This window comes from Lycium ferocissimum, chromosome 2 (assembly GCF_029784015.1).
Source record: "Lycium ferocissimum isolate CSIRO_LF1 chromosome 2, AGI_CSIRO_Lferr_CH_V1, whole genome shotgun sequence".
In the NCBI taxonomy this organism is placed as follows: Eukaryota; Viridiplantae; Streptophyta; class Magnoliopsida; order Solanales; family Solanaceae; genus Lycium; species Lycium ferocissimum.
In genome coordinates this window covers 56,372,087-56,391,652 of record NC_081343.1, presented here as the reverse complement: position 1 = coordinate 56,391,652, position 19,566 = coordinate 56,372,087, and the positions used below count along the sequence as shown (strand labels likewise).

The 19,566-nt window shown below is 30.9% G+C and overlaps 1 protein-coding gene across 1 annotated transcript; it reads right to left on the bottom strand.

Moving 5' to 3' along the window:
- Nucleotides 1–883: 883 nt before the first annotated feature.
- On the bottom strand, nucleotides 884–4,974 carry LOC132046212 (sugar carrier protein C). The gene is made up of 4 exons (XM_059436776.1): nucleotides 4,653–4,974; nucleotides 4,242–4,564; nucleotides 2,014–2,637; nucleotides 884–1,549 (listed from the first exon to the last, which is right to left on the bottom strand). The coding sequence occupies exons 1-4, from the start codon at nucleotides 4,783–4,785 to the stop codon at nucleotides 1,058–1,060; spliced, it is 1,572 nt and encodes a 523-aa protein (XP_059292759.1). The 5' UTR covers nucleotides 4,786–4,974; the 3' UTR covers nucleotides 884–1,057.
- Nucleotides 4,975–19,566: the final 14,592 nt, after the last annotated feature.

Sequence of the window (19,566 nt, the reverse complement as noted above, 5' to 3'; positions counted from 1 at the left end):
TTCTCGAACTTATGTTCGGATGGTTCGATAGGTTATCTCCACTTTTATGAGTCAAATTGTCACTTCGAGTTCAATGCTTTAGGCAATTACTTCTCTAAATTAGTTCATGGAAACTACTTGTATATTTCATTCGCATTTAAATAACGAAAAAATATAAATAATCGCATTGGTTAAAATTGAGGAAATGAGATCTCTTACCCTCTTACAATTTGAATAAAAGAAAATGATCTTTTTAGATCTCTTATGTGTAAAAAAATGAAGATCTCTTGTGTGATATAATTTCATAATTTCCAAACCCTTTTAGTTCATCTTATGCAACACTTTGTTCTTATCCCTAAAAATGGATGCAAACCGAGTTTGGTATGTGTCCTATTCATGGTGGAGCATTGATTCTTATTCACGTAAATTAGCATTCTCATCTCAAAGTTTAGGATAAAGAAACAAAAATGTTTTTCTGCCAAGTATTATTTATAGTTTATTTGGCTAATGTTTTTGGAAATTCAAGAATGTTTATTTATTTTTTTTCTAAAAATTACTTATTTTAGAGAGTTCATATGCTTGGCCAAGCTTTTAGACTAAAAAATACCAGCATTTTTTTATAGGAGCGTAAGTTGATTTTTGAAGCTGAAAAAAAGTAAACTTTATTGAGCCCTTTTGAAACATTGACCAAACACAGATTGCTCCTCAATATCAGCTAAGTGCTTTTCAAATTGTACTATTTAAAACAAGATTCGTATCCAGTGCTGCTTAAAGCTGACAGCTTTAATTTGAACATAAATTTGTATTATCCTGATCTCATAATTTATTAGAGACTGTCACAAGAGACTTGAACTTTGCTTTTCTGAACAAATACAATCAACAAAGCAAACAAAAGGCTGCACAATTGCTCTAACAAATTCTCTATTAATTTGTTGCGGTAGAAATTGGACGAAGTATGTATTTTTCTATGCAAAAGAGGTACAAGAGAAACAGTTCAATCAAATCTAATTAACAATTATCATCCCATTAAAACATTATATAATAACAAATAAAATTAAAAACCAAACTATTCTTAAAGTCATACAATTTTGTAGCCATCAGCCCCTTTAGCCATTTCAACGCCAGTTCCATTCCTAGTTCCAGGATAGTCCTCTTCACCCATGAACTTTGACCAGAACCAATGCTCTTTCCACACAATCACCATCTCTTCGATTGGGATATTCTTGGTCTCAGGCAAGAAGAAGTAAATGAACACAGTCATAATCACCACAAAGAATGCAAAGAAGAGGAACAATCCAAATTTCAAGTGACACAACATCGTCAAGAATATTTGTGCCACTGCAAATGTGAAGACCATGTTTACTGAGACATTGATACTCTGTGCAGCTGATCGAATTTCGAGTGGGAAAATTTCACTAGGCACTAGCCATCCAAGAGGCCCCCATGACCAAGCAAATCCGGCTACATAAACACAGATGAATATCACCACCAGTATGGCATACCACTTTGGCAATTCCCCTGGAGTTCCATTAACTCCAAACTTTATAGCTATCAGAATTGCAACTGCTATCTGTACATGGATCAAAAAACAAGTTCAAGTTAGAAATGCAAACTTAAGGTGCACATATATTTTCGTGTGTGAAAAAAGGGCACATATATAAAGAGCAGAATTCGCCGATTCTAAATTCTAGGTTCGCCACTAAACACGAAAATGGTTGATTGTCACAAATGTACCCTTTTTAAGTCACTATTTAGATTTTTGTCCCTATTTTTAAAGTTGTGCATATATAGACAAAAATTAGACAGTCGTCTAAGGTTTGCAATAACTTATACGAGTAAATTTTTAGACTATGTGGTTCAATGTTTTCTCAAAAGATTTGCAGTTTGCTCAAAACGGATCTTCAAACCGTGAGGTTCAACACTTGTCGGAGAAACAAAAAGAGGGTCATTTAGTAAACAACTTTCCCAAAAAGGGACAACAGGCGAAAATTTGACCTTGAAATATCCAAGAAGATGGAATGAAATTTAACTTACTTGGCAAAAGAGCATTTGAATGCCACCTTCAAGGAACAAGAATCTCCTTCCCAATTTATCAACATAGTAAATAGAAACCATAGTTGCAACGACATTGACTCCACCAGTGATCACAGCAGACATAAGGGAAGCATCAGCACCAAAACCAATAGTCTTGAACAACACTGGTGCATAGAACATAATCACATTGATTCCAGTAAGTTGCTGGAAAAATGGGATCATAATTGCCATTGTGAGATGTGGCCTATATTTCTTTTGCAACAAATTCCTCCAAGGGTGCTCAATTTTCCTAGAGGCCTCACTGGCCACAACTAAATCATTGAACTCTTCATCTACATCTTCAATTCCCCTGATCCTCTTGAGCTTAGCTTTGGCTTCGTCGTGGTTGCCACGTTCGATAATGGAGTTTGGTGTTTCCGGGAGCAACAATGAGCCTATTGTGATGATCAATGCAGGTACCATGGCACCTCCTAAACTCAATCTCCATCCCCAATGAATCTTGGCAAAGAAATAGTTCAAGACGTTGGCTACAAGTATACCAATTGTGATGGACAATTGAAAACCTATGTTGAGTGCTCCTCTGTACTTGTATGGAGCCATTTCAGATAAGTATAGTGGAACAGACTGCAATTGGATAAACAAAAGCATGTTAATCACCCTACAACAAAAAAAAATAAGCTAGATGAAATTAAAAAAACAAATGGCTATATTAGAGGCAGAGTTAAGATTTAAAATTTATAGGTTCTAACTCATAGTTCGTTTTACTTATTGGGTTCACAACTAAATATTTATATACATTTGACAGACCTTTTAAAAAATACCGAATCTTAGCAAAAGCTATTAGAGTTTGTTCGAATACATAGATGGCACTATAGCTCCACCTCTGGTCATAAGGAACGAAATTGCAAAAAGAGTAGGGAAAATTCTGTTTGCTTCAACGGGACACTTGTTCTTGTTCTGGTCGATAAGGACACTGTCAATTTTTTTGACTAAGTAAATTTGATGATTACTATTAGGGTACTCTTACTATTACTGTACATTTTATGACTTGCTGCTTTCTAGTCAATTATAAACAAATTTGTGTACAGTAGATTAGTCGCATTCATGAGACAACGATCGGGAAAAGAATTCACGGGCAAGTAAAGAAAAACAAATACATCCAATCAGTGTAGAGAAAAGAAGGGTTTTCTTAACCTCAACAACCATCAGTGGGTTAAAATATTGCTTAACAGATACCATGACAATCACAACTTGCTGAAGAATCCCAAAGCAGATTTATTAGTCAAATCCAAAGATTTTTGGACTGAACAAAAGATTTTTTTAAAATATGGTGGTGAAATATGTACTGTATATGGTGCATAGTGGGGTATACCTAGCAAAAAGTCTTTTTCAAGGGTAGGTTTAACGTGCAATTGTTAAAGATAGGCTCCTCCTACTTGAGGGGCTCGAAATTCCAAGCCACACGGATGTTGAATTCAAAACACATAACTTTTCAACCAAAAAGAGAAGAGAGGGGAATAGAAAAAGATAAAATTAAACGAATTAGAACAGAGATTTTTAATACTCTGTTAGGTCACTTCAAAAGGTAATTAAAAATAACGATTTATAAGTAAAATTAATAACTTGGAAAATAAATCAAACATTATTTATGTTAAATTGTGTGAAAAAAATTCTCTGACTATTTTTAAAAAGTGATATTTTATGGCAAAAATCATGTGTTACACATAGTTGTCTGATCTACGCATTAAGTAAAGTACTTGCTGCCATTCAGATCCGTACTGCAGGAGAGGTGTTGACCACCAACTTGCCATGACTCTATTTTTCAGTTTAAAAAACCAAGAAATAAATGCATAATAAACAAATAAACGTAATTCCATGGCATAATCCAAAGAACAGGGGAACCATAGAACAGGACAACCTTGAACCAAATGAAAAACAGGGAAGAGAAAAAAATAAACAGAGACAGACGCACAGATAATGTTGTTCGATTTCATAAACAAGCTCACATGGCACTACTGTTTAGAGAATAAACACCAGCTTTAGACTTCATAAACAACTTGGCATGACCAACCAACAAATAATTAGGAATATCACCACATGCCATTCTCTTGATCTAACACAAAAAAACAAAAACAAAAACTACACTACTCGTGCAAATACTCTTTTTTTACCGTCAGGACACAAAACTTAGGTACAAATTTCGTCGTATGATGGAAATTAAAGCATACCTGATTGGCAAATCCAATACCAAAACCTAGCAAAATACGACCAACAATGAGCATAGCAACATTTTGAGCAAATCCATTGATCAAAGCTCCAGCACAGAAAAGGACACCTCCAGAGAGCATGGAGAGTCTCCTTCCCAATTTTCTGGTGACAGTAGATGCCACCAGAGAAGACAAAAGGGCAGCCAAGTACAATGACGATGTAAACATCGTCAATGTCTGGCTGTCAAATTTGCAGTACTGATTCGTTGAATCGTCTGCCTTTTGCTTCTTGAACACAGATGGGAAAAATCTACTCAAGAATGAGTCCATTGATGTCACACCCCCTGATCCATACATAAAACAAACATCATCAAAAATGAAATAATACGTTTACGCTGTCAGTACATATAAAATAAGTAGATTTTACCGTACCAGAAATTCCAATATCGTAACCGAAAATGAGGCCACCCATGGCAGCGACAATGCAAGTAACAGTAACATAAAGAGTTAATTCGCCGGGATATTCTTTCCCGTTGGCGGGACCAATACCACCACCACCAGCCATTTTTTTTAGTTGATCACAATACAAGAACTAGTTGTGGCAGAACAAATTATCAAGAAAAAAAAATGTTTAATAGAAGAACAAGAGAGACGTTTAGAGAACAATAACGTAAATTGGAAAAAATAAGGTGGAAACTGAAAGTGAAATTTGAGAGTACTTGAGAAATTAAGAGAAGAAATATAGAGGAGTAGATGAGGGAAGGGAAGAGTATATATAGAAAGTGAAGGTGACTATTATTACAATTTCGTAGGCACTATAGGGGACTCACCTTAGCTGTCACAAATTTTTTCTTTAATGATTTTTTATTTAGCTGTCAAAATTATACGTAGAGAATTATAACGAAATACACCGCATAAAATACTGAAATTAGTAAAAGAAGATGTTTGTTGAAGAGGTGAACTTTAGATAATTTTACAAAAAATCTTTATTCTAAACGAATTAATTATTTAGGATCTCCCAGTAGATTTAGGATTTAAAATGTTTAATATTGCTGAGGTTGTAGAAAGTGCACTCGTGATTTTTGATTGAGCATGCTGTTTATTCTTACTTAATCATCATTTAGCCTTAGGTCGCACGAGTTATGACCAGGGCAGACCTATAGTGTTAACTATGTTTTAATTGAATTCTTCATTAAATGGATCTGAAACTCCTTAAAAATATTACTACAATAAATTTTATACATTTGAACTCAAATTTTAAAAAATCTGGAATCTTTAACTCATCGAGATTTACATTTTTAATCATGACCTTTGCAAGTTGATAAATTCTTTTTCATTTTAATTGCCCTTCATTAATCGCTTAATTCGATTCTAACAACACAACATATAAGTGGGAAAAGCCATAACAAGTTTCAGCTGGTTTCCACCCAGTGATCATGATTACCTGTTTCGTAATCCGACTAATTCAGATTTTGCGTCGTTTAAGGCCAATTAAAAGGGAAACCACTCCCTATTAATAGATTTCGTGGTTAAATTGAAATTAGCAACGAACAAATCCCGTAGCTAAATAGCAAAAATTGTCGCAAAATTTATTTATCGACAGATATATATTAGCTGCGAGCATCTTAGCTACGGATTCGCGATGAAGTTCGTAGCTAATTCTATTTTTTTAGTAGTGGTATATTTTTCATTCTAATTAGAGCTCAAATTAAGATCGTTGGTTAAGCATGAAATGATTTTGCCATTTAATTGCCATGTGACTAAATACTTATCGTGATAATTCCAATTGGATAAATATTGAAGGGGGAAAACAAAAACAAAAAAACTGAGGCTTGTAAATTAATTCAAGTTGATGTGAGAAATGGTGTGTAAGGAAAGTGATGAGTTGGGCTCCTTCTGAACGGCAGTCAAATGAGGGAGTTCCCACTCTTGGCAAATTACACATCAGCCATTACTCTGTACTCATCTAATTTATCTTTATCTTTCCTCTTTGGGGTCCATTAGTGGCAAATATTTCCACCTATCTTTGCTGGTTTGGTTGACTTTCTTTTTCAATACCGTTTACTTCCACCAAAAGGAACGAAATTCATATCCAGAAAGAATATCTAAAATTTAGACGAAACTTCCTGCTAATTCAAACCGAAAAACTATCAGTATTTTGAAGTGTAACGGTTCAAATCTATAAGCTGCTACTTATAAAAATAATTTAAAAAAAGAATTCATTATGGTTAAATTATTTGAAAAATCATGGTCAGATTAAATAATTTTAATTCTGAAATAGTAGAGCTAATTTGCTTTCTTTTTGGGATAGAACGAGTTGTACTTTTGATTATGTGAAAGTGGGAAATTAGTACACTAAGCTTTTGACTAACCGTAAATCTTGAACGAGAAATGTTTTTTTAATCAAGAAATATCAAAGAAGAAGTCTGCCTTATCCATTCACAAATGTTTAATTCGAACTAACATCACACGGTGAATGGGAATCCATTATCCATTAATTAAATAATTACTTTGTTATTAATTATTGGTACTACGTAATAAAGAAACAGAGTTACTTATTTCATATATGATTATGTCATGGGCGGTTGTTTTATTTTATGACCTACTCACTACTTCTATTATATTACAGTGATTAACGTTGCAGTCCAATTCTTATATTACAGTGATTAACGTTGCTGTCCAATTCTTTTTTTTTTTTTTTTTACGTGAAACAAGCATTTGCACCTATTCCAAATTGATTTTTGGTTAGACCAGTATAAAACAAATTTAAAACTTTTTATTACGCCATCTTTTGAGTGCTTCACACACAGAATTCTTATGGTCAAAATATTAACATAGGGAGAGTAGTTCAACACTAAAACGCTTCTTTAGAAAATCTTATAAAATCAGGGTTTATATAAAAAAAATCCTATTTGTCATTATCCCTTGACAAGATTTTGACCCAAAAATTTAATACCATTTCACCTCCCAAATTAAAATATTATTTGAAGTAGTGAGCCGGTGCATGGGGGCATTATAATTATTACTACGTAGTACTTTCACCGTTTTAAAATAAATGGTGCTTTCTACCTTTTCATTGTATTTCAAAAGAAGTAGTGTTTCATAAAATCAAAAATGCATTTATTTTTTCTTTCAATTTTACCCTTATTTAAATAAGTAGAGATTTACATAACCAAAAAATCATTAAAGAACTATTTTTTTAGAGATATTTAGTTAAGAATAAGTTAGTAAAAATACTTCTTACTTTTTAGGAGTGAATAATTTTCTTAAGGAGTATACCCAAGCTAAAAACACCAATTATTTTGAAATAGAAGGAATATTATTATTGTCAAGGTCTCATGAAAAGCTCAAAAATCAACCGAGCACTTTTTTTCTCTTTTTCTTCTACCAGTCTCTTTTATTTTCCTTTGATTTAATTTGTACATCCAAAGAACTAGATCCAAGTGGGGGCCAAACAAGTGGAAAAAAGAAAGAGTAAGTTTCGAAAGTATACAATCTTACAAACACCATTACTAATTTTTAGCATAAAGATTACCTAAATAGCATAAACCTTCATAAGGATCCCCTAAAACTAAGCACGACAACACCCAAAACAAATCCCATATTCCATGCCTAAAAATTAGGTATTAAATACATGCTAATTTTAAGGGCTAATTCAATTTGTTTTATTTCTAAAGAAAAGGTGGACTAATGGGGGCCATATCTATTTTCTTTTCTTTTGAATTCAAATTTAATTAATGCATATTATTTCTACGTGTTACAGATTCTATTTAGAATAATTTTTTTGTTTACAATTTTTTACTGCTTGAAAATTTAATTTTTAAAAATAGTATATGTGAAATATATATTAGTGTAATTAAGTTTATACTGTAAAAACAATTTGTATATTTGGTATAATAAATGTATGAAAAATATGTAATATTGATGGATATTAACATTATATAAAAAATTGTATATATACAATTCATATTTGGTATAATAAATGTATGAACTTAATATATATAATATATTGATGGAATATTAACAATATATAAAATAATTACAGTATAATATACTTGAAATATACTAAATGATTCTTTTAAGAAAACTATCAGTATAAAAATAAAGTTTGAAAAAAAAATCTATATATATAAAAAAGGAGAGGTACAAGCAATGTGGTTAAGCCAAGTGGCAAGCTAAAAACAAGCTACTTGGCAATTTTAAGACAAAGTTAATGAGAGTTAGGACAAAGTTAATAAAAATTGTAATACAAGTGTTCAATTGATAATGGTGAGATAAAGTTTCAAATTTGAACGAGAAGATAAATTCATTGAATTAGATTTGGTTAAATTTGAATTTGAATTCTGTATATGTGATCTAAACGTAATGGATTGCTTTGTCATTTTATATTCAAAAATGAAGAATTCAAATCTTAAACGTACAATCATTTTCCTTTCGTTGGTATCATCCAAATTTGCTATAAAAAAAAATTTAAAAAAAAAAAAGTTAAACCATATTTATCCGCATTTTTCAAGCTTTGTTAAGAAAGATTTATTTCTTGAACCAAGTTTCACATTTAATTAAAATATAATTGAAAGATAACAATGTATTAGACTTATCCTTAACAATGTCGTAATATTTTAATTATCTTTTAATAATGTTTTAATTAAATGTAAAATTTGTATATATGTACATAAATTGAGAGGTGTTAGCAATATGCTCGTGCCAAGTGTCAAGCTAATAACAAGCCACTTAAGAATTTTAAAACAATATCCATTACATTATGTTATAAAAACTCATTTGAATGAAAAGAAGCTTTGTTTAGTGCACGAATAGTGTAACTTTACATATTTGTCGTTGCAATTTAATTATTTGCTGTAATTTTTTACTTATTGGAAACATCTAAAGAAAGTTTTATATATGATTTTTACCTCTTAATGATGAACTATAATTGATTATATTGATTTTATTTGTACGTAAGTACTAGATGTAGCTATATAATTAAGACGCTCAAAATTAGTTAAGTGAAAATATAATATCAATATAGTTTCCAGACATCCAATTGAAAGCAATAAGATTTAGTCAAATGAGTAATACCTTTTAGATTAGTGTAAAATATTTCGAAATGTAAAACAAAAAATTGCATATGAATCAGATCTGTTATTATAATGAACGAAAATGAGTTGTTTGTAAACGGATAAGTTTGATCTCCAATTTTTAATTGCTCCTTTTTATAATAATTTCTTTTGTATGATTATTTAGATAGATATATCATTGTAGGATAAGGATAAATGGGATCTCCTAATAAGGATAAATGAGATCTCCTATCTTTCAAATGTGCATTTTCTTTTTAAAAAAATATCTATTCTTAACAATTTATTAGTAATGATAAGATTTTCGAATTTGAATGTAAAAGAAATTTGATTTGGAGTGAAGTTCTAATTTCTTAACCTCTTATATATGTATAGACTTCCAATGACACATAAATTAACATTAGATTTTTTTCTCTGTGAGTTACTCCCCCGTCCCGATATGACAATTTCTTTCTTCTCTAAAAGTGATACTCCTTCCACTGCCACCTTGCCTTCTTTCGTTATTTTGGGAAAGTAGTAGCAGTGTATTTTCTTGCTGTTTCATCGTCTTGGCTTTTAACTTGCATGCATTTTTTTCTTTATTAATTTATTATTGTAATAAGCGAGCAATTTTCTAAACATTATTAATGGAATTATTTGTTTTGCTAGGTGTGAGCTTCTTTAATAAAGAACGCAAAAGAAGGTGGAGTGGATGTAATTGAAACCTATCCATGCATTCTAGAATGCACGTAAGCCATTTCATCATCAAACGTGCCTTGCACAAATATATGAACGTTTTTAGAATTCAAAACTCATTATCATTTACAACACATCTTTTTGTAGGAATTAAATCTACTTTATAAAATTTATTCTGTACCTTATTCATTTTAGCTTTGTTACGTTTCTCGATCTTATTAGTATTTGTTTTTGTTTTTTGACTTTTAATTTGTCTCTAAAATTAAAGTTGCAGATTTCAAGAACACTTTGTGTTGCAAAACAAATTAGCCTCGGTGGTTTAAAGCATTAATCTACTCAAGATAATAAATCCATCGAATAAACTTCATGATGGAGTTGACAATATTGCTTCCGGGTTTTTGGATGGATTAATTGTGACTGGTGAGTAGGATAGTTTCACATTATTTATAGAGGATTTTTGTTTTGATTCACTCATGTTGAGGTTTAAAAGAGAGAGAGAGAGAGAGAGAGAAGAAATTAAGGGTTCAAACAATAGGTACATTGAGTAGCAAAGAAAGTGGTAGAAAATTTTAGGAGGTGGTTGTGTGAATGGAATAGGAAAAGATTAGAGCTTGATAGGAAATTAAAGGAAGCGATTGAATGAGTTCTATTAATCGTGCAAATATTGAAGAACATTAAGGAGGTGCTTGGATCTTGCTTGATAAGATGGTTAGGAAGAATCCTGAACTAATTTTGATGAGTTCTTGTGTTTAAACTAGATTGAATTATTAATCCTTATGATTTAGGATAAAATATGCCATTTTTTGAATTATAGGTAAAATACTAAATGGAAAAATCTACCATTAAAGTCATAGTAGGCACACAATAATGTATAAGGGGAGGAAAATAGAGATAGTGTTAGACATGAGACTAATTGTACTTTGAATTAATTGAAAATAAATAAAGTAAATAAATATAATACCAAAAGAGTTTTAGCAATTGAATAAAAGTGTTAAAAATAAATTGAACGAGTAAGAAAAAATCATATTTACTTAAAGTCGCAAGACGATGTAACAATATTAAGTAAAGAATAGGGCAATAACGGCAAATAAGGACAAAGGGCCCCGGGGGGGGGGGGGATCTTAAAAAAAAACATTTTAAAGATAAATTATAAAGCTTATTTAAATTTGAGATAAGAAGGTTTTTTTTGAATTATGATAAGTTTAAATGAATGAATTCCAAGCAAGTCATTAAGCAAGATCTAAAATAAATTTCTAACATTGTCAGTTTAATAATAAAATTAAAACACAACATACTATGTTGAAAATAGAATAGAAAGAAATATCAAATTGCTAATGGTGAGAACTACTAATATCAAAATTAATGCTAAAATAAATTCATGAAAGGCTTGACCAATACTAATTAGTATTATAATAATAATAATAATAATAATAATAATAGAAAATTTATTAAGCCTAAGTTCTAGATCTATGCACTTATAAAGGTATGTTATTTTATTCTTTAGAAAAAACAAAATACTTGAAGGGTCCAAAAAAAGGATAAACTAAGATTTAAATAAATATAAGCCATTTTTCGGTAACTAATAAAGTGAACATATGATGTATTAGTCTCTACTAAATAAAACGGGATTTTCATTATAAAAATGAGTATATGCGTAACTTTAAAACATAGTACATGCAATGGCACAATTATGTTAATCATTATACAACTTATAAATCGAGTTTATTGACTATAAACAGGGGTTGGGTGTGTTTGAGAGGGGGGGGGGGTTGGGGAGATAATATTTTAAACTAATTTTAGAATATAATTAAGTAATTAAATAATATGCAAATAATTATTCATATGTCATTTATATACCACATAATAGACGGGAAAGAGGGTGGGGGTTACATATGAATTTTGAACTAATTTTGAAAATATAATGAAGTAATTAAATAATACATAAATAATCATTCATGTGTCATTTAATTTTGACGAGAAAATTCTTCATATTGTATAATACAACGAAAATAAAATCTCAACAAACAAAGTTAAAAACCAAAAAAATTCAATAATGAAAATATCGCAATCTAAAATGCTTAAGAATAATGTTCTTTAATGTCGTCCGCGCATCGCGCGGGTACGAATACTAGTATCATAATATTATGGGGGAGAGAGAGAAAAGAGTAAATGAATAAAAGTGTATTAATGAAAATAGATCTCATTAATTAATGGGGAGGGTTAACTTTAAATGGAATTCATTATTGTATTTTTTATTTTTTTTAAAAAAATTATATTTGTTATAAAATGTGCTATATTAATTACTTTTAAAAAGATCTGTTATTCTTGTATATAATGCTTACTGACTGATTTAGTAGTTAAAAATCTCAAAAAGGAAAAGTGAGGGCCCAAACAAGTGGAATAAGAGAATACTGATTAATAGTGTCTTTTATTTCGAGTTCTACTAATGAGATTTCAAACCTGGTGGCTTGACTAGTTGATTTTACACATAACGGAAGTTGGTGGTAAGTCTCACGTCATGCTAATTTACATTCTTTTGTTATGCTTCGCGGTTGTTAATAATTCAATCAATGTCCTTAATTTCTTTAGACTTGTAGCATTGATTATGAATAATCTATTATATTTTTCTTCCATATTATTGACAAAGAATTTAAGAATTAGAACGATTTAACACAAATATATGGAAGAAATAGATGACTTCAGTCCTTGACTTATCATTATCAATTCCATTGCATCCGATAAAATATGCGCTATCACTCTTTTACATATTTCGTTCTTTTGGCGATGAGCGGAGGGGATAGACACAAATAGTGAATACATATGAACTTATATGTGTGTGTGTGTGTGATACGAAAAAAGTGCATCCACTTCCTATTATTATCTCAAGATTTGTCTTGGATAATGAATTCGTCTGCACCCATACATCGTTAAATTCGCTTTTAATTCAACAATTCATTTGTCGGACAATACCAACAGTAGCATAAATAATACTTCCTCCCTTCCAAAATAATTATCACCCTAGCAAAAAAAAATTGCTAAAATAAGTGTTACCTTAGAAATTTAACACAAAAATTGACAAGTGTTTCCGAGTATGTCAAAGTTAAAGAAGTAGTCCTTTTTAATATTGATCAATTCTAAAAAACATCTAATAAATAGGGTAGTTTAGTAAACTTCACATTGTATTTGTTGATTTCTTAATAGGCGTGATTTTTGCTAAGATGATACTTATTTTGAGACGGAAAGGATATAATAATATAATGATTAGAAGAAAAACGGAAAAAAAAAAAATAGTCGTCATAGACTCATAGGCGTGACAGAGGAACCCAACAGCTAGTTTTGGAGTCGCTTTAAAAGTTTCCTGCTTTATGGTGCTAAGGTTTGCCACACATTATTATTTTGGGTTGAAGATCAAGATAGGGTTATGCTGAGGCAGAGGATATTAACAGCCCACTTGCATTTGCTTCACCACAAATCGTTACAAATAGTGACTTTTTTGTATAACAAAAGCCATGTGATGGGTCCATTCTCACTTTGCTGCCATCTTCTATATTGGAGTTTTTTTTTTTTTTTTTTGGCGCTTTGTCCACATGTTTTTTCTCAGCAAGTAGGGTCGTTTTTGGTGGTCCAAGTGCTTATGTTTCAATTAGAGTTCTTTAGAGCCCGTTTGGATTGGCTTATAAGTTGATCAAACCAGCTTATAATTTATTTTTAATTTATTTAGGTGCTTGTCAAAAATAAAAAAGAGTTTAAATTAAGTTAAAAAGTGTTTAAAATAAGTCAAAATCAAGAAGTTGCTCTATCCAACTTCTTTTTTTTTTTTGGCTTAAAAGCCATTTTGGTTTGATTAACAACTTTATTCTTTTATTCCTTATATTTTCTATTCATTTCATTATTACCCTTACTTCTAAAAATCCTTTAAGCATTTTTATCCAAACACGTAACTGCTTATTTATAAAAATAACTTTTAACACTTAAAAAGTACTTTAAGCACGTATGCTTAAAAGTCAATTTTTTCAGCTAATCCAAACGAGCTCTTAATCACACTTTAAAGAAAGAAGAGCAATTGCGGATGAAGATAAAAACTGAATGGAATGAATTATCTTCTTTCGCCACTATTTATGAGCCTACCTCCATCACCTCAAAAAGAGTTACCCCCTCCGTTCCAAAGTAGTAAGTGTCGCTTTAACAAAAATTAAAAAAATTAAAAAAATTTAAAAGTATTTTTTTTCTACTATACTCGTATATTGAAAAACTGCTTCTAACCCGATGTAGTTATAGATGCAGACGATAACTTATCGTCTTATCTTCATTTTATTTAAAGACCTTGTAGGGGTGGGAATAAGAATTTAGATAAGCTATGACTCCAACATAAAAAAGAGCACATTAATTCCGGACTTTAATAGTGCTCGACTCTCAAGGAAAAACTAATAACGTTGGATTAACTTAGTAAACTATATGTAGTACTTATTATTTTTTTAATAGGCGTGAAATGAGCTAAAGCGACACTTATTATTGAATGACGGGAGTAAAATAAAAAGAAGAAATAAATTAGTACCCATAATTATATGTTCATAAAATCTTAATATCTTCAATTTCGATAAGATAAAAGTAGGGTAAATTAAAACAATTGAAAGTATTTCCTTCCAATTGTCCCCTATGATTATGATCCTCTAGAAACATGGATCACAAGCTTGTTCTTAGCCGCTAATTGACAATTAGAGACAACGAATTATCTGCCTTTTTGACCTGCACCTATGACCTAACTGATATGCTCGAGCATATATTCACATATGTTGAGGCATAATTATACGGATTCTCGCCATGCACGTATGGTATAACCCATCCTTAAAGATGAAAGTGATTTCTATCATAGGTTTTTCTTTTCACAAGATACAATCCATTATTTCAACTAAAAATATAAAAATCTCATCCATCTTACCGTATCTGCGGTATTAATTATATAATTTATGATTCTGCAAGCTTAGAGTCTTCTCTGGATAATAATAAGATAAAGGGTAGGGAGAGGGGGCTAAGCTAAGCCATAACATCACGAAGTCAACCCATTGCCCATAGGTGGTTATCCTAAACAATAAAATAATAAAGTCCATGATTCATTCAGTAGCAGGAAGTAAGGCCATATTGTAAACCAACATACACATATTTAATTCATACCATAAGGTATAATATCATGTCATTGAATACACTGTTTAATGTACAAGAAAATCTGTCAAGCTTTCATTATAAGTTGTTTCTTCTGTCACTAATAAATGTTGCTTACCTGTTAATTTTTTTTTGGGTCTAAAACAATAGGAGTATATAAAATTTTAAGTTCCTTTAGAATGAAAACGACTCCGACCCATATGCATCAGTTTCATGCATTTTCCTTTAAAATGTTAAATGCCTCTCTTATTTAAGGACGAAAATGGGTGTTGACTCGTTCCAATTCGTTATATTGTTCTCAAATTTATTTGTTTTCCCATACCATCGGCGAATCACGCGTGTGAACTTTGAATATGTAAGTCATAATCGAACAATCTCATTTGACGTGCGCTCATGATCCAAGCGTATTACTTACCTAACCAGATGTGATTAATTTCTAATTTCTCAAATATTGTGTGTGTATATATATATCTTAAATTCTTAACATTCATATTAAATATGCAAATTTCTTTCAAGAAAAAATTGAGAAATCAGTGTCTAAATTCACACTTTATCCGTTGTTTTCCAAACTCTACAATTGTTTTTAGAACAGGGGATTGACATTACTACTATAGTTTTTAATTTATTCAATTACAGAGAATTAATAAAGATATCGGGGAAAAACAACTAAAACTCAACTGGCTAGCTGAAAATCTACATAATTTAGTAGCCATTAAATAAAACTGACTTGTCAAATTTTAAATTATTTTCTTTGATGACTAGGAAGCATTATCCACTTATAAAGTTGGTATTGAACTTTTACTCCAAAAAGTAGAAGATAGTTATTAATTAACTAGCCACTTTCAACGCGGACGGTGGAGTTTTCCCATTGTTAAAAGGATAAAATGAGCTTTTTGCATGAAGAAACCGTGTCAATCTAGCTGTTGAAATAATATTTGAGTGATTATTATATTTATCCGAAAGTATATCTTATCCTAAAAAAGGTAATATCTTATCCAAACAAGTCATGTAATAGTAGAGTTATTCCTATTGGAAAATGCATGTAGGATTAAATTCTGAAGGTATAAGATCACGTGCGGCTTAAAGTATTTTTCTTTTGGAAAAAAAAAAAAAAAGTATATACACTCCATTACATTGTAATATATAATATCTATATTCTGATGCTAAGTGCTAATTGGGCCTTGCTAAAGTAGCGACAATATTCATAATAGAATTTTAGTTTATGCACTCTGAGTACAAAACTTTTTATTGAATGAATACAAAACTTTTTATTGAATGAACTATCTACGGAACGTAAATATCTAATCCTATTTCTAATTGCACTATCAAAGTAAGCATTATCCTATTACGACTACAGAACCTAAGGATTATCAACTCAACTAGGAAATTAACTCACGTTTTACATTTGAGTATCTCCTTTTCTTTTTCAATTTGAACGGTATCCTAATTTAATTGAATATGAGAGTCAATCACTTCTATTATAAAAAATAAAATAAAAACTCATTGTTCCCATTCTCCATAGTAAACTTAGCTTTAGTACTACTTCAAAAAGAAGATAACAAAATTTGGTAAACTTTTTGAAAGGTATTATTTCTTTCAATTATTATGGTTTTTTTCAACTTTATGTAGTTTTTCGGATGCTAATGCTGGAGGTTCTAATAATAATTTTGGCTTTTGTGGAAGTATTGTTAAACGTTTATGCGGGATTACGGCATTGAAATTCGTATTAGTTTGATAACAATGAGACCCCGCTAAGGCTCATGATGATTACACAATCCTATTACGTGGTATAAATTTATTATCAACTTTAGAGGTCTCTGCGTCAAATTATCAATTATATTTAGAATATAGAAGCAGTTGAATGTTCTTATTTTATTTATGCATTTTGTAGCATATGAAGAAAGATATATTCGTACGAAGCACGAACATAGAGACTACTATATATATATATATATTTTATTTTTTTTGAACAGTAAAATGAACAGTAATTTTTTTTTTTTTTTTAAACTTAGTACGGACACGTACTAATACGAATCTTGTTATCTTGTTCATCTCTTTCTCTTAACCTTTGTTCTTAATAACGATCTTCTTTTAACCACACCTTGCAATCATCCAACATCGTCCTTTATTATTTGGACATTAAAACGGCCTCTTTAAAACCTAGGAATTTACAGGTTAATCCATCGAGGTTATTAAGAAGTTAAGAGAATAACCATATACTAAGAATAACAAATTCATGATGATAAGGAAGTAATTACTTAAACATAATAATCACAAAATAATTTACATAATAGGGAAATTAGTACAGAAAACATGAATAAACTTACATGGTTTGAAGAAGGAGAGAGGTTTCCTTTCGGGAAGCCCCAAAAACTACTTCACATTAGGGGGTAGGTATTAAAAACTTAATACTAATTTACAATAGGAGTTTATACAAAGGTTTTTGACTGGGCAAGGGATTGGAGCATTTGATGAAAGAGAAGGGGAATTGGGCTCCGATGTATATATATATTCCTGCCCATAAATATGATCCAAAAATCAACTCTATGAAGATTCGTCGGTTGAACATTTTTTCAATTTTAAAAAATCCAGCGTAAAGGATGTATATGTAGTCCTTCAACGGTGTGCCTCTCCATGCTCATTGACTCTTGACTAGTGACTTGTTAGTCTAGACTGAGACTACACAAAATTTAAGAAGGCATGGACTTCTCAGAAAGAGATACTCATAGCTTGTTACATAGAATTTAAAACAATGTCATTTTTTTATCCAAGTGGCCAAGTTAATTAATTGCATGGACTCCCTTCTGATCGAGTTGTTAAAACATTGGGTAAAACACCAGAGTGACTTCCTCCAAGGAATTTAATTGTAAAGTTTTTATCAAGTTCAAGGAATATGAAATCCCGTTTTGATTTTAAAAAGATCAATTTGCCGTGGGTTTCATTGTTGTTTCAAGAAACGAACTGAATTTCAAGCAGTAGTTTCTGTATACTTGCATCAACTTGGATATCATAGTGTGGCATCTCGAGTCAGATAATTGAAAAATTGTAAATATTAGCCGTAGAAATTAAAATTTTGAAGATTAGTTAGAAAACCTAGATTTTCAACTTTATCATCGCTCCAAATCTCCTGATCCTATTCAGTCAAAAAAGAAGAGAGAACAAAAATATCAAAAGGACGCATCAATATCCCAGACAAGAGAGACCATATCACATTCTCTTTGGGACATCAGCTGTGGGTCTAGCCAGTAAACGCTGAAAGGAAATTCAAGTAGTTGATAATGATATTGATATATCATCAACTTAAATATTTTTGTTCATTTTCAGTCATAAATTGCTACAGCATTTAGACAGTTGCCATCACCAGAATGCCTATATGCATGCAGTTTGGTATGTACACGTTTATTTGATCCATACACGTTCTATTGAAAAATATTCCAAAATTATATGAGTATTGCCTCATCACAAGAAAACACGAAATATTATTTTCTATTGCTGTGCACATTATACCATGAGGTAACTAATTATGTATATTATAATATATAGCAATAACCAATAAGTTTGATTGAGCATTATTATAAGAACCAAAACAACAAGGTGACAAATCAATTAGCTAAATTAATATGGCTACAAGATGCGATATATGTATTTTATAGTTTGCCTTTGTTAGTATTGTTGGAAAAATAAAGAGATAATGGTAAAAAACACACTTCAAGTATCACCATTTTTTGAGTTTCATACCTGAACTATCAGGAGTGAGAATTTCTTACCTAAACTATCACCAACTAGTTTGCAAAACACACCTAAACTATCACTTGTTCACTTTTCTTACCTGAACTATCAGTTCTAAGGTGTGTTTTATGACTAGTTGGTGATAGTTCAGGTAGCAAAACTGAACAACTAGTAGTTGAAGTGTGTTTTGTAAGCTAATTGGTGATAGCATAGGTAGGAAACTCTCACACCTAATAGCTCAGCTAGAAAACTCAAAAAAATATGATACTTGAAGTGTGTTTTTGACCCTTAATCCAAAAATAAATGATGGGTATTATCAAAAGGGAGTGTCTCTAATTGATTTTGAAGAGGAAAAAAGGAGTAGGCTCACGCGCCCAAAAGAGTAGGACCGCAAGGGAAATGCGAGGCCGTTTTTCCTACTTTTATATAACTTTTTGGAATATATTAGCCGTTATTCCTCCACCTATACATATAACATGATATTTTGGAGAGCTAACACATTTTTAAATGCTACCTTCCTTTTTTCCCTAATAAGCTGGTTTTTTCTCTCTTAAAGTTTTTGTCTGTTTCCAGTATCTAACTGAACAAACTTGTTAAGTCCTGGAGGGATACACCTGAACATTATATACATCGTGTGGGAGAAATATCCTTAGATATCAGATCTATTGGATGCTAAAATTAATTTTCTGAGGCTAATTTTATATATTTAC